Consider the following 16,871-nt stretch of genomic DNA (forward strand, 5'->3'; position numbering starts at 1 on the left):
AAGAAATATAAAAATTCCTTAAAACAAACGAAAATGAACATACAACAACACAAAATTTATGGAACACAACAAAAGCAGTCCTGAGAGGGAAGTCCATAGCATTACAGGCATATCTTAAGAAGCAAGAAAAATATCAAATAAACAACCCTGCATCTAAAAGAACTAGAGTAAGAACAGCAAGTAAAGCCTAGAGGAAGTAGAAGGAAGGAAATAATAAAGATCAGAGTAGAAATAAATGACATAGAGGCAAAAAAAAATACAAAAGATCAATGAAACCAAGAGCTGGTTCTTTGAAAAGGTAAACAAAATTCATGAACCTTTAACCAGACTCACCAAGAAAAAAAGAGAGGTCTCAAATAAATAAAATTAGAAATGAGAGAGAAGTAACAACTGCCACAGCAGAAATACAAAGGATTGTAAGAAAATACTATGAAGAACTGTATGCCCCAAAATGGGACAACCTCGATGAAATGGATAAATTCCTTGAAAAATATAATCATTCAAAAATCAATATGGAAAAATCAAAACCTAAACAGACCGATTACACCAAAAGAGATTGAAAGAGTTGTCAAAAAACTCCCAGCAAACAAAAGTCCTGGGCCTGATGGCTTCACAGGCAAATATTACCAAATATTCAAAGAAGAACTAACTCCTATCCTTCTCAAGCTATTTCAAAAAATTCAAGAGGAGAAAAAACTTCCAAACTTTTTTTATGAAGCAAACATAATACTTATTCCAAAACCAGGTTAAGACACTACAAAGAAAGAAAACTATAGGCCAATATCCCTGATGAACTTAAATGCTAACATTCTCAACAAAATATTAGCAAATTGGATGCAGCAATACATGAAAAAAAAAATCACACATCATGATCAAGTGGGATTTATTCTAGGGAGGCAAGGCTGGTGCAATATTCACAAATCAATCAATGTGATTCATCACATAAACAAAAGGAAGGATAAAACCACATGATAATATCAATAGATGCAGAAAAAGCATTTGATAAAATCCAGCACCCATTTATGATCAAAACTCTCAGCAAACTGGGAATACAGGGAACATATCTCAACATGATAAAGGCCATCTGTGACAAACCCACAGCCAACATCATACTCAATGGGCAAAAATTAAAAGCAATCCCCTTAAGAACAGGAATAAGGCAGGGGTGCCCTCTTTCACCACTCTTATTCAACATAGTTCTGGAAGTCCTAGCCACAGCAATCAGACAAGATGAAGAACTAAAAGGCATCCAAATTGGAAAAGAATAAGTAAAACTTTCACTATTTGCTGATGACTTGATACTGTACATAGTAAACCTTAAAGTCTCAGTCAAAAAACTACTGGAACTGATAAATAAATTCAGCATGGTGGCAGGTTATAAAATCAATAAAAGACTTAAATGTAAGCCATAAAACCATAAGCATCTTAGAAGAAGACATAAGCAGTAAGCTCTCTGACATCTCTCGCAGCAATATATTTGCCGATTTATCTCCACGTGCAAGTGAAATAAAAGACAGGATAAACAAATGGGACTATATCAAACTAAAAAGCTTCTGCACAGCTAAAGACAATAAGAACAGAATAAAAAGACAAACTACACAATGCAAGAATATATTTGACAATACATCTGATAAGGGGTTAATAACCAAAATTTATAAAGAACTTGTAAAACTCAATACCAGGAAGACAAACAATCCAATCAAAAAATGGGCGGCCCTGGCTGGTTGGCTCAGTGGTAGAGCATTGGCCTGGCGTGCGGAAGTCCCGAGTTCAATTCCCGGCCAGGGCACACAGGAGAGCCGCCCATCTGCTTCTCCACCCCTCCCCCTCTCCTTCCTCTGTCTCTCTCTTCCTCTCCCACAGCCGAGGCTCCATTGGAGCAAAAGATGGCCCAGGCGCTGGGGATGGCTCCTTGGCCTCTGCCCCAGGTGGTAGAGTGGCTCTGGTCACAACAGAGCGATGCCCGGATGGGCAGAGCATCGCCCCCGGTGGGCGTGCCGGGTGGATCCCGGTCGGGCGCATGCAGGAGTCTGTCTGACTGCCTCCCCGTTTCCAGCTTCAGAAAAATACAAAAAAAAAAATGGGCAAAAGAAATGAATAGACACTTCTCCAAAGAGGACAGACAGATGGCCAATAGGCATATGAAAAAATGCTCAACATCACTAATCATTAGAGAAATGCAAATTAAAACCACAATGAGATATCACCTCACACCAATCAGAATGGCGCTCATCAACAAAACAACACAGAATAAGTGCTGGCGAGGATGTAAAGAAAGGGAACCCTCCTGCACTGCTGGTGGGAATGCAGACTGGTGCAGCCCCTGTGGAAAACAGTATGGAGATTCCTCAAGAAATTAAAAATCGAACTGCCTTTTGACCCAGCTATACCACTTTTAGGACTATACCCAAGAAAACCATAGCACTGTTTCAAAAGAAGAAATGCACCCCCATGTTTATGGCAGCATTGTTCACAATAGCGAAGATCTGGAAACAGCCCAAGTGTCCGTCAGTGGACAAGTGGATTAAAAAGCTTTGGTATATATATACTATGGAATACTACTCAGCCATTAGAAATGATGACATCGGATCATTTACAACATGGATGGACCTTGATAACATTATACTGAGTGAAATAAGTAAATCAGAAAAAACTAAGAACTATATGATTCCATACATAGGTGGGACATAAAAATGAGACTCAGAGACATGGACAGGAGTGTGAGGGTTACAGTGTACAGGTTGGAGGAGAGGAGGGGCACAAAGAAAACCAGTTAGAAGGTGACAGAAGACAATTGAACTTTGGGTGATGGGAATGCAGCATAATCAAATGTCAAAATAACCTAGAGATATTTTCTCTGAACACATGTACCTTGATTTATCAATGTCATCTCAACAAAATTAATTAAAAACAAAAAAATCAATATTCAGAAATCAGTGGCATTTATATACACCAACAATAAAATGTCAGAAAGAGAAATTAAGGAAATAATCCTCTTCACTATTACAACCAAAAAAAATAAAGTACTTAGGAGTAAATTTAACCAAGAAGGTTAAAGATCTGTTCTCAGAAAAGTATAAAACATTGATAAAAGAAATCAAGGAAGATACAAATAAGTGGAAGCACATACTGTGTTTATGGATAGGAAGAATAAATATCATTAAAATGTCTATACTACCCAAAGCAATATACAAATTCAATGCAGTTCCTATTAAATTACCAGTCATACTTCAAAGATATAGAACAAATATTCCAAAAATTTATATGGAACCAAAGAAGAACACGAATAACCTCAGCAATCTTGAAAAAGAAAAATAAAGTGGAGGGTATCACACGTCCTGATATCAAGTTATACTACAAGGCCATTGTACTCAAAACAGCTTGGTACTGGCATAAGAACAGGCATATAGATCAATGGAACAGAACAGAGAATCCAGAAATAAACCCACAGCTCTATGGACAACTGATATTTGACAAAGGAGGTAAGAGCATACAATGGAGTAAAGACAATCTCTTTAACAAATGGTGCTGGGAAAATTGGACAAATACATGCAAAAAAACGAAACTAGACCACCAACTTACACTATTCACAAAAATAAACTCAAAATGAATAAAAGACTTGAATGTAAGTTGGAGAGCTTATTGCCAACATCTCTCGCAGCAATATATTTGCTGATTTAACTCCACGGGCAAGTGAAATAAAGGATAGGATGAACAAATGGGACTATATGAAACTAAAAAGCTTTTGCACAGCAAAAGACAACATGAACAAAATAAAAAGACAAACCACACAATGGGAGAACATATTTGCCAACACGTCCAATAAGGGGTTAATAACCAAAATCAACAAAGAACTTATAAAACTCAACACCAGGAAAGCAAACAATCCAATCAAAAATTGGGCAAAAGAACTGAATAGACACTTCTCTACAGAGGACATACAGATGGCCAAAGGGCATATGAAAAAATGTTCAACATCACTAATCATTAGAGAAATGAAAATTAAAGCCACAATGATATACCACCTCACACCTGTTAGAATGGTGCTCATTAACAAAACAACACAAAGCAAGTGCTAGAGAGGGTGTGAAAAAAAGGGCACCCTCCTGCATTGCTGGTGGGAATGCAGACTGGTGCAGCCACTGTGGAGAACATTATGAAGATTCCTCAAAAAAATTAAAAATAGAATTGCCTTTTGACCCAGCCATCCCACTTTTAGGAATATATCCTAAGAATAACGAATCACCAATTCAAAAAAAGAAATGCACCCCCATGTTTACTGCAGCATTGTTTACAATAGCCAACATCTGGAAACACCCCTATCGTCCATCAGTAGAGGAGTGGATCAAAAACTGTGGTACATATACACAATGGAATACTACATAGCCATGAAAAAGAAGAAAATCTTACCCTTTGTGGCAACATGGATGGACCTGGAGTCTATTATGCTAAGCAAAATAAGCCAGGCAGAGAAAGAAAAATATATGACTTACTCATATGAGGAATCCAGTGAACAATGAGAACTGAGGAATGGAAGAGAGGCAGAGAAGGGTTCAAAGAGTCCACAGGGAAAGGGGAAGAGAGGAGGGGATCAAAAAAAGGAAAGACATTAGTGAAAGTATGTAAACATAACACAGAGAGATAGAGGGCAGGATAGTAAATTATGGAGGAAAGGGCAGAAGGCGGTGAGGGGAGGGGGCAAAGGGGATATCAAAAAGAACAGGGAGGGCCTGACCAGGCGGTGGCGCAGTGGATAGAGCATCGAACTGGGATGCAGAGGACCCGGGTTCGAGACCCCAGCTGGAGTGCGGGCTCATCTGGTTTGAGGAAAAGCCTACCAGTTTGAACCTAAGGTCACTGGCTCTAGCAAGGGGTTACTCGGTCTGCTGAAGGCCCGTGGTCAAGGCACATATGAGAAAGCAATCAATGAACAACTAAGGTGTTGCAACGCGCAATGAAAAACTAATGATTGATGCTTCTCATCTCTCTCCGTTCCTGTCTGTCTGTCCCTGTCTATCCCTCTCTCTGACTCACTCTCTGTCTCTGTAATAAATAAATAAATAAATAAAAATTTAAACAAAAACAAACAAACAAAAAAAAGAACAGGGAGGGAGGGAGATATATTAGGGGTACACATGTAACTATGTAAACACAACAAATTAAAACCAATAAAAAAAAGAAATTACAGCCTGACCGGTGGTGGTGCAGTGAATGATAGACCTGGAATGCTGAGGTCCCAGGTTTGAAACTGCAAGGTCGCCGGCTTGAGCAAGGGGTCACTGGCTTGATCTGAACCCCAGTCAAGGCACGTGTGAGAAGTAATCAATGAATAACTACAGTGCTGCAACGAAGAATTGATGCTTTTCATCTCTCTCCCTTCCTGTCTCTTTCCTTCTCTGTCTTTAAGAAAGATGGGAAAAGATTACAACACAGACACAGAGGGATGAAAACGTGAATTCACAGGAAAATGATGGCCACCAACAAGCCAAAGAGAGAGGCCAACACCATGATTTCAGACTTCTCATTCCCAGAATTGTGTGAAAAGAAATTCTCATGTTTAACTACTTAATCTGGGTACTTTATTACAGCAGCCCTCACAAATTCGCACAAATGCCTACTAAAAAGATGCACTAAAAGAACATCCATTTTGTTTTGGCCCTATAACTATTATTTATGAAAGATACATATTAGAAGAGTGAGAGGAATATAATATTTTTACTTTCCAAAATTCCAACCTGGCTTGGAAAACCCTGATGGCTTAACAATACCATTCACGTTAATTAGGGTTATTCAAACCCTAATTTCAACTTCTCCTTGTAAAAGCCAAAGTATGTAGAATAATCTAAAATATATATATAAGCTGTTTTGTTTATTGAACTATTACTTTTAAGATCAGCTTTTTATATTTTATTTCTTAAAATTTATTTTGATTAAATGAACAAACAAAATTTCATGAATTTATTTCTCTCTGAGGTCCCACCCAATAGACCTGGCAGATATCCTATACCCAAACCTTCCCACTATCAACCCTTCTTACCCCTGAGGTTGACTTATGCAACAGCCTCCTTAAACCCTGCACTGCAAGCCAGAGGACTTGAGTAAGTATCCACTTTACTTTTGAAGTGACCTTCCCCTATGCAAAAAATGCTGACTCATAAGACTGGTTCTACACCTCCATGGACATGAATAATTCACCTCTAAAAATAAATTTTAAAAGCAAAGAGATACAATTTTAAATGTTAAGGGAGTCCTAAATATGTTATGCTTTTACATAACCGCACCAGATTCTGAGATCTGTGCTCACCTTTGCTAAGGGAAGAACACAGGCTCTTCCCCTCCCCTGTAGATGAGAGCATGACCCTTTGCAACAAACCTCTTTCATGAACCAAATACTGCTGCTAACAATTCTACAAGACTCTTCAAGTGCTTTAGCAGTACTAAAATTTACCTGCAACTGGGGTTTGTCATTCTGACACTTTTCTTATAATAACACTTGAACTGCGAACTTCTAATATCAAGACTGATACAACTGAAACACTCAAAATTCAATTCTAAGTTATTGTTCATCTCCACATTTTCTTACCAAGAGAAAAGTTTACATAGTATGATCTGATTAAAATATATAAGTCACACATGGGAAATATACTTAAACACACAGGAAAATGACCAAAGGTTATACTGACAGTAGAGTTCAGTGTCATGGATGCTACCTTCAAAGCAGATGGTCCTGAGTATTAAACTTAACCTAAAGAGTTTTATAATCTTAGGTAAATTTTCTAACATTTTTTATTCTCAGTCTTCTCATCTGTGGAATGAGAATAATAGCAATCATTACTACATACTGTTATTAGGGTGCAACAAATAAATCTACAACTTACAATCATACTTAAGGTGAAAGATGAAATTATACCCCTCTAACATCAAAAGCAAAGCAAGAATGTTCACTCTCACCACCATTATTCAACAGCACACTAGAAATACTAACCAATGCAATATGACAAAAGAAATAAATAAAAGGCATACAGATTGAAGAGAAAAAAAATAAACTAATTTCTACTCACAAACAAGTGTGACTCTATAGAAAATTCTGAGGATTTTACCAAATTCCTAGAACTAAAAAGTGAATTTAGTAAGGCCACAGGATACAAGGTCAACCAGACAAATTTGTTGTACTTTTATGTTCTATATACTAGCAATGAACAATTGGAAACCAACATTGTAAAATCTAGCATTTAAAATAGCTCCAAAAAATACTTAGGTACAAATCTAACAAAAATATGTACAAGATCCATATGTTGAAAAATACAAAACAATGATACAAAAACAAATGAAAAGACATACAGTATTCATGAATTAGAAATCTCAGCATAATAAAGACATCTATAGTCCCCAAATCAATCTATAGATTCAGTACAATTCCACTAAAAGTCCTAGAAGGGAATTTGGAGATACAGGCAAGCCAGTTCTAAAATGTGTGTGGGAAGACCAAAACAAACAAACAAACAAACAAAAAAACTTGAATAACTAAGAAAATTTCAAAAATAAAGAATAAAATTGGGAAAAACAACACAACTAGATTTTAAAATTTATTTTCAAGGCACAATAATCAAAACAACATGGCATTGACAAAGATATGTAGATACACAGGAGAGAACAGAGTCCAGAAATAAATATATAATATATCCAAATATATTCATATATATATATCCATAACTATCTACCTATTGCTAATTAATTTTGAATAAAAATGTAAAGGCAATTCAAGGGGAAAAGATAGTCTTTTTAACCAATGGTGGCAAATAATAATAATAAATCACAACTAACCTAAGCTTCACATCTTACACAAAAATTAACTCAAACAAATCATAGACTTAAATGTGAAATGTAAAACTATAAAACTTCTAGAAGAAAAAACAAAGGGGGAAATATTCATGACCTAAGGTTAAACAAAGAGTTCTTGAACATAACACCAAACCATAGCTCTATAAAGAAAAAATTGATGTGAATTTTGTCAAAAGTTGAAACTTTTGCTCTATAAAAGAAACCATGAAAAGAATAAAAATACAAGATATATACTGTTGAGAAAAATATTCACAAAGCTCATACTTAACAAATGACTTGCATCCAGAACACAGGGTGGAGCAAAAGTGGGTTTACAGTAGGAAAATTAATACAATAATTGATAAATAAGAATACAAGAATGAACTCAGTGTTTCATGTACTCACAACTGTAAACCCACTTTTGCCCTCTGTGTACGACAAATTTTCCAAACTCAACAGGAAGAAAACAAACAGCCCCCCCCAACTGGCAAAAGACTTGAACAGATGCTTCGTGAAAGAGTTTAAAATAGAAGACAAATAATCACATAAAAAGACACTCATCTTAGAATGATCAAATGATTAAAATTTGAAAATGCTGAAAATGGTAAGCAGTAGCAGGGATGTGGAGTAACTGGAACTCTCACACTCTGCTGGTGGAAATACAGAATGGGACAACCACTCTAGAAAACAGTTTCTTATAAAGTGAAACACACACTTACCATATGACCCAGGAATCCCATTTCTAGGTGTTTAACCTAGAAAAATGAAAACTTATGTTTACACAAAACCTTTTCATCAATGTTCATGGCAGGTCTATTAATAATTTCCCACCGCTGGCCATAACCCAGATCCAGATGTCCTTCAGTGCACAAATGGGTAAATAAATGAAAACATCCAGACAAAGAAATGCTACTCAGTAGTAAAAAGGGGAAATGATTGTTACATGCAACAACTTTGTTAAAACCCAAGTACATTATGGTCAGTTAAAGAAGCCAAAGTTGCAAAGAGTTATGCATGAGATGCATATTAGAGTCCTGACTTTCATGAAGATCAAAGAAACATTAATGTGATTTTAAACATTGCTGAAATTAGCAAATAGCAGGGTGAGAGGTAGTCACAGCTAAGTCACCACTGCCATAATAGATAAAAACAATACTCACTGTTGTGCTTAGATTTTTCTCCTCGCTCCCTGCTCTACTTGACAGTGTTTTGTTATCTTATTTGAATAATTATATGCAAATTTAATTTTTTATTATATAAGTATTTAATCAGTTACATATTATAGATCTAAATCTATATGGAGAGATATAAATATATCTAAATAGATACTATATGATATTTAATACAGATATAGATCTGTAATATATAACATTTAATATATTACATATAAATACATTTTAGATCAATACTTTAGTTTTAAAGTGGCCACACCTAGGTGTCCTTCCTGTCCTACCCTATCAAAACATGACAATCTATCTCACTATAGCATAGACACCTGAAATTTAAAAAAAAGCACCTCATTTAATTTATATATAGTGATAGAAATAGGGCAACTAACATGCTTCTGTTGCTGACACTCTTACTCCTTAGAACCCCATAAACAGAGCCGCTGAAAATAATGGCCACTGAGAGCCATTGCTTGAACTCAAGTGTGCTGGACAGGCCTTGTGCAGAACACAGAATATACCCCAGCAGTAACCTCTCAGTTGGAAATTAAGTGTTATCTTCTCATTGATTGTTTGATCGTCAATTTTTAAGGTCCCTGAAGGCAGCACTCTGTTGTGCTGACCCTTCGATATGAAACAGTCTCTGACACAGAGTAAGTACAAAATAAATATTTTGAGAAAAAGCTTTTATAAATAAATAAATGTGTATCGGTAAGACGAGGGTTGAAAATAAGATTACATCACTTTGGCATATCTCTAGATGTTAGACAATGTACAGTTCAGTGTAGACCTGGATTCTCTCATTCATTCATTCCACCAACCCGCCAACAATTATGTTCAGTTTCAGAATACTTTGTGTTCAGATCTGTGATCAGATCTGGGTTCACAAAGATTCATAAGAAGACATGGCCAGTGATCTTAAGTAGCCTAAGTCTAGAGCGGGAGATACAGAGATATAGAACTCATGTCATTAATATCAATGTACCAAATCTTGAGACCTATAAGCTCGTCAATAGTGAACTCCAGTGAGGGTGTAGCTAAATCTGACAGTCAGAATCAAGAAAGAAAGAATTTTTGAAAAGCCATTCAGTCAACCAGACTCTGAGAAACAGAAAGGATCTTTACAGATGAAAGGGGGCAGAGTATAAACTGCTAAGAGCATAAATTCTGGAGTCAGACTGCCTGACCTTGCATCCCAGTCTGCCACTCATTAGCTGTGTGACCTGTTGCAGTGTATCGGGAAACTCAGGTACCACATGGGGATAATGATTCCACCTATGCTGTAAGGTTGGTGGGGAAATACATTAGTCAACACACGTAAATCACCTGCAACAGGACCCGAAACATAACAAAAGCTAGCTGAGCGTATGTAAGGTAGAGAGAAGAAAGATCAAGACAGATGCAACAACACAGTCCCAAAGTGGATTCTCAAAAAACCTATCTTCTTTTTTTCTGTTTTCACCAGAATAAATGTAAGTGCAGCATGTGTTAAGTACAAATTACTGTCTATAAAATGTGTTTTGCTGACTCAATGATAGTTTTGGGTCATCACTCTTTTATTACAATTAAGGATCCTCAACCCATAAAAAGGCACAGGTGCAGGTGTATCTACTCAAAACTCTATATATAATTTTCGGGGTCTCTCCACAGCTCCAGGTCAGCAGGCACTTACTTCGTCAGCATCCTCCGTGACCCATAGATATCAGACCACAGAAGTGGTCCAGTGATATTACCATAAAAACCAATGCTTAGTATGGAAATTCGTACACTCCTACAGAATTATGGGCGCTAAGGTATCTAATCAGAAAGCAATTAAACTGTGAACTCATAGAGCAAGGAGATGAACAGAACACAATGGACTCCAGAGCTCCATCTCCAAGCAAAGAAGGGGTATAGAAGGCAGTGGTGGTGGTGGTTAGGCGGGTCTCTGAGAAGCAAATCTGTGAAGGAAAAGGCTGCAGGTCTTCCAACCCTGAGGAGGAGACGTGGGTGAGAGACAAAATGTAAAAACTGACCGGCTTTGTACTCACATGGTGAAGGAGCCAGGGGGGGCAGACACTCTCCGCAGGTCCGCAGCTTGCACCTGATGGAGGCTAGAGGCAGCAGGGAATGAGCAGCGGAGACAGTCAGCACAACAGCGTGGACAGACAGGGAACAAGCCGGAGAGAGAAAGAGAGACACACAAAGTTTAAACAGAAATTAAACGAACGCGTCACCAAACAGTGAATGCGAAGGAAAATCAAGCCAGCCATGGAAATAATCCAAAATGCCAGTGACAGCGACAAAGCCAACAGGACATATGGCAGCACTGGCTCTAAGACAAACCACAGACTGGAGCTCAGGGCAGGGTGCAGGGAGGATGCGGAGAGAGAGCTGGCGCTGGGCGGGGCTGCGGGCCAGGACGGATTACCATGTTCCTCTCGTGCTTTCAGTGTTTTTCAACCGCCAGTACATGGACCGGTCTATCAGAAATCTCTAGCCAATCCATGAAAGTTAACCACCCCGATGTTGTATGATTACAGACCCAATGATCTTAGTCAAGTTATTCTTATAACTTATTCTCAGGATGATTTCTGCCTTAGTGGTCCCTGAAATAATTCTCCTATTTTCACTGGTCCCCAAGTATAAAAGGTTGAAAACCACTGGTTTAGGTCATTCAGGACATCCAAGGAGAGGGAAGTACAACACACACACACACACACACACACTAACACACACACACGAGAGGTAGGCTGGCACAGTCAACACATCTCTGAGGACAGTCAAGATATATATTTCATCCTTTCACCTGGTCCTCATGATTCCAGGGCTTTGTGGGAGTATTCATGTCAAAAGACCACCATCTTGAAAACCTTTAATTTCCTTCATTTAAACTCTTAAGACTTTTTAAGAACTCTAAAGGTAATACTCCAAAAGCCTAAATTCACCAAACTGAAGATGTAATTCCACTCATATTCTTTGTAGAAGAGTGAAAATATAAATGACATCTCCCTTTTGTCCTTTCATAGATAAAGGAGAGAATCTTGAGTGGTTATTAGGAAAGACAAAATGTAGAATTCAAGAAACTAAACCCCAAATTTCCTGTCACTTTTACCTAATTCTGTTCTCAGACGATTTGAACAGTTTCACTATAATTACAATAGACATAGCTTTTCTGCTAGGTATATAAATTCTCATGTAAAATCATTCTTGAAGTAACTCCCTATTACTCCCAAAGGACTATTGGTTATAACCAATAATATTTCTCAGCATCCAGGTTGACAGACTGACTCTGGTTGTCCAAGACAAAGTTGTCAACCAGAAATTTTGCCCTTGACCAATGCAATCACCCTTAACAATGTAGTCTTTATTACTAGTGAGCTCAGGGTAACAGCTAGCTTAAGACCTCCTGAAACAATAAATCACGTAAAATTTCTGATCTTTTCAAAAGTGCATTTTGAATTTATCTGGCTACCACATTACTATACATGAAAATGAACCTAAATAAATCTTTATTACTTTTATGTGGGAAGATATTTTCTAGAGTTCCTATTTTAAGTAGATGCATAAACCATAATATAATGAGATATACTCCTGTACCAATAGAGACAGCACTACTGAACATAAATGGGCCTAGCCTTTTAGTTTGTCTATAGCAATAACAATGGGAATTATAAGCAAAGAAAGTTCTTTTAAAAAATTATCTTTCCCTTTTTGCATAAATGAAGCTCCAGTAACATGATGAAGGCCCACTATTGAATGTTTCTCACAGGACTTCTTCTAGCTGTTCATGTGAACAAGAACTTGAAATTCTTCCAGTTATTATCATAAAATATGATCAAGATATTTCCTCCATTAGTTTGATATTCGGGAGATTTTTAGACATATTATTTTATAAGTAGTTTTGGAGAAATATAACAAATCTGATTCATGTGTGAGCGACCTATTCAATAAGTAACCATGAGTCTCAGGGACACTGATAGGTGCAGGGTACCCTAAGAGTAAAACTCCAGGGCTTTCCCACAGAACAGGGGAAAGAAACAAGTAAACCAATGATTGCACTAGTTCTGATAAATGGTGTAAGCAAGAACACTATAGGAACACTGAGTGGTGCATTTAATGTCTAGAAGTAGACAGAAAAGGACTCATAGGGATTTCAATGCAGCCTTGAAATTGAGGGAGGGTTTGTAGATGAAAGGAGGTGAGGAGGGCAACAGAAATGCAAAAATAAGAGGAGGCACACGACAGGCTGGTGCTGCAGGAATACCAATGCTCTATGGAGCACAGGAAGACGAGGTTGAAGAAGGCAATGGTCACCAAGTCTGTAAGAGTCTGTAAGCTAAGGATACGGGCTTAACATTTCTTAGGAAAAGTCATTCTAACTAGGCTATTGGAAAAGACCACTGAGTGAAGGGCAGTGACACTGGAAATAAGGAAATCAACTATGAGCATATTTTAGCAGTGCTACTGAGAGACAACCAGCAGACAGGATGGAGAGACGGTGTGAGAGTTCAAGATGTGAGGATTAGAGAGGATGTAGATTTCAAAGACAGCACTGGATGTATAAAAGTGAAAGTGACTCAGAGGACTCCAGGGGCCAGGGACATTGTGAATGAATGGAAGGTGGTTCCATTTCTACACGTGGGAATAAGAAAGGCTCACTGGGTGACGAGGAGAGGAGGCAAAAGAAATAGAATTAATGAGTCCCTTAGTAGTAGTCTATGCAATCTGGTGCTGTTATGAGACTTTCAGATATCTGGGGGTGAGTCTTCAATGTTTAGAAGAAACCTTTTCAGAAGATACAGATCTGAGAGGCATTAGCTTGTCAGTCATAAATGAAACCTGGGGTGCTGATGTGATCTCCCAGAGAAAGGGCTAATCCCCGAGGAGCACTGGCATTTAAGCAGAAAAGGGAGCCAGCTGCACAGGGAACCACAACATCTTAAACTTCAAACACTTAAACCTCAAATATTCAGTTAACATGCTATGTGAACAGAGGATAATTCTTTAAGATGAATGGAAAAACAACCCTCTTCTGACCGAGAAACTCCCCTCCCTCCCAACACACAGAGTTTTTCTAAACTAAAATTCTTAAGCCAGTTTAAACTAGTTCTCCTTATTCTGAAAAAGACAGGCAAATGAAACAGAAGAAACTATATGTCCTAGTTTAAAAAAAAAAATAAGAAAGGGAGAAAGGAAGACAGAAAAGAAAAAATGGGAAAGAAGGATGGAAAAACTGAAGGAAGGAAATAAAGACATATGTTCAATGATCTCTTTCTGACTTGGCTGCAATGGTGAACTTTATACAATCCTGGCTGAAAAGGGAGAAAACCTTGGCAGACTCAGAAGGTGGAAGAAAACTTATTTAAAAAGGTCTAATGGCCAGGCTGCCCTTAAACTGAAAACTCCACTTAAAAATCTAGTGATAGAAGTTATATTTCAAAACAAGAGTTTCTAGAAAAACAGAAAAAAAAGCAATCTAATCTCAGGAAGTAAAAAAGATAAGGTGAAAGATATTAAGGTTTAGTGAGCACGTTTTATATAAGAACTAGGTGGTTCACTTTCCTTTGAAAACACGCCACTTATACTGATTTTCTAAAAATACAGTGTTAAAAGAATTTTCATCATAAGTTGTAATAAAGATTTTTGCTATTTGTAAGGTATATGTCTTCTTTTTAAAATTCAAAAGCATTATCGTCATTTCTCCTAGGTCTTTTTTATGACCCAAGGCTGCTTTGATGGAGCCACTATTGCCCCCTGGTGGCATGCACCTATTTTTGAGTTGAGGTGGCTTATTGAACACCTGTGCAGCTAAATCTGTGGAGTCACAGCATCTGCTATGTGTGCCATGAGTACAAACGAATACATTTATATTTGTTTTTTATGTGAAGAAAGCCTAAGTGAAGTCTTAATGCTACAATTACTAAGCAAATACAAATTCTTTCTCAAAGGCAAGAGGTGCTTGAAATTAAAAACCTGAAAACAATTTCATGTCTGATAAAATGATTAAACATAGAAGGTCCAGACATGAGAATAGGAGTTCATTGCCTGTGGCTACTAAGAATTTTTAGCTATATTATAACTTCTTCACAAACTAGCTATAATTGACCCAACACAGCCCAAGCCACAGTATGATGTCAGAGTTGGCTTTTCACTGGTGGTTCAGAGACTTCCCCCAACGCAAAGGTTCATGGCTTACCGCTAAGTTTCCTAGAGAGAACGTGGTCAACCATATATTGTTGCTGACATCTTATTTTTTAACATAGAAACTCAACGATGGTATAGGCAACCTAACAGAAGGTAAAAGCATCAGGAATAAGTTAGGAGTTTCACTAACTGCAAAATGCAAATAAAACAAGTGATGCAGCTAACCAAACCTCAGGGAGAATGATCTAAGGAAACTGCTGGGAAGTCCCGAGTCATCTTGGGAAAGGAGGAAGCAGAAGAGAGAGCGTCTCTCATGCCTGCTTCAGACTTGGAAGCAGACACCAACCACTAAAACGCTTGAAGAGCCCTGTCTAATGCCGTTCTTCGACATACATCATCTCGGCACGAGAGGTGGTCAGGTTTTGGCAGTGAGCTCTGGCACCTGTGTTATTGCTTTATTCTAGGCACCTCTGTAGATTGTCACATTGACTCAATAAATACATAGCAAAGCATGTCCTTGTTTCACGGGCACTAGGGGAAGCCAGCCATTCGGTACAAACAGGTAACATGCATCACAGCCCACAAACCGGGGAGCACTTTGGAGGGTCCCTCACTGTGACGGAAGAATGACCCTAGGATGAGCCCTAAAATGATCTTACCTTGAGTCAGATTAGGCATATAGACCGGATATATGGAAGATATTCCCCAAAATGCCCCAAATCCCTATCTCTTTCCATCTCCTTCACCTACCCCAAATAGACATGTTAATAAAAATTAGATTAAGGGATGCTTAAAAAAAAGGAACATTTAATCATTATTACCTTATTCCAAATTAGTTTATCTTGATGGCAAAGAAAGGAAATGGCCAAGGTGGAATACACTTTAAGCGTCGCGTTGAGGGTCAGGTTAGATGCGGACGACAGGATGCCACCCAGAATGGCAAAGTGAGCTGCAGCATCACTGTGCACAGGACCCCAAAATGGGAGCATCAGGAGAAGGACAATTTCACCAGCAGGCAGAAGGAGACGCCATGTGGGGACAATGAGCCCGAACCCAGCTCTGCCAACCTCCTGCTATTGGAGAAACCAACACTCTCCAAGTGACCTGGGCGAAGAGGAGGCAGACAGCCTGACTTCTCAACAACACGTAAAAGAATGCATTCACTGGGATGCATTCACGGGATGCATTGTATGGCCCTTGAGTCACTCTTAATGATTTTCTGCAGGTCCTGGTCAATGTCTATGCAAGGGGTCAGTGAAGAGGTATCACCAATCTGGTATGGAACACAGTAATGATTCTTAAAAGGAGAATGTGGTCGCTGTGTAATAATGACAAGCATACAGGAACAGTGTGAGAGAGACTAAGGAATGGCGCAGTTTCCTGAATCTGTGACCCCTTCTCAGCACAGTGAGGCCCCAACCATGCACATGCTCTGTGCCCTCCTCTCCACGCTCCTGGTGGTCGCAAAGGTGGGCAAGGGGCAGACTCACTCGTTGAGCAGAGGCATGGACGTCCTCCTCTTGCTCTTCTGTACCATGTTGGCCTGATTCCTCAGGGAGATCCGAATCATTGCCGGGGCCAACCTGCAAGGCTCCCCATCCACTTGCATGGGGATGGATTTGTAAGTCAGCAGCATGACCTCCCGACACTGGTGCAGCCGTTCTCCATGGCCCCCGACTTGCAGGGCGGCCTGTAAAAACCAGAGTCAAAACAAAGCAAGGAGTTACCATATTTCCCCATGTGTAAGATGCTCCCATG

At 38.6% G+C, this 16,871-nt stretch overlaps 1 protein-coding gene across 1 annotated transcript in view; it reads right to left on the reverse strand.

Annotated features, from left to right (window-relative positions):
- DGKI (diacylglycerol kinase iota) overlaps positions 1–16,871 on the reverse strand; it is a 387,457-nt gene that overhangs the window by 139,191 nt on the left and 231,395 nt on the right. Inside the window, 2 exon segments of the mRNA XM_066262376.1 lie at positions 11,018–11,080; positions 16,604–16,803. Of these exon segments, the coding sequence (XP_066118473.1) occupies positions 11,018–11,080; positions 16,604–16,803 (263 nt within the window).

Source organism: Saccopteryx bilineata, chromosome 2, assembly GCF_036850765.1.
Source record: "Saccopteryx bilineata isolate mSacBil1 chromosome 2, mSacBil1_pri_phased_curated, whole genome shotgun sequence".
Taxonomy (NCBI): Eukaryota; Metazoa; Chordata; class Mammalia; order Chiroptera; family Emballonuridae; genus Saccopteryx; species Saccopteryx bilineata.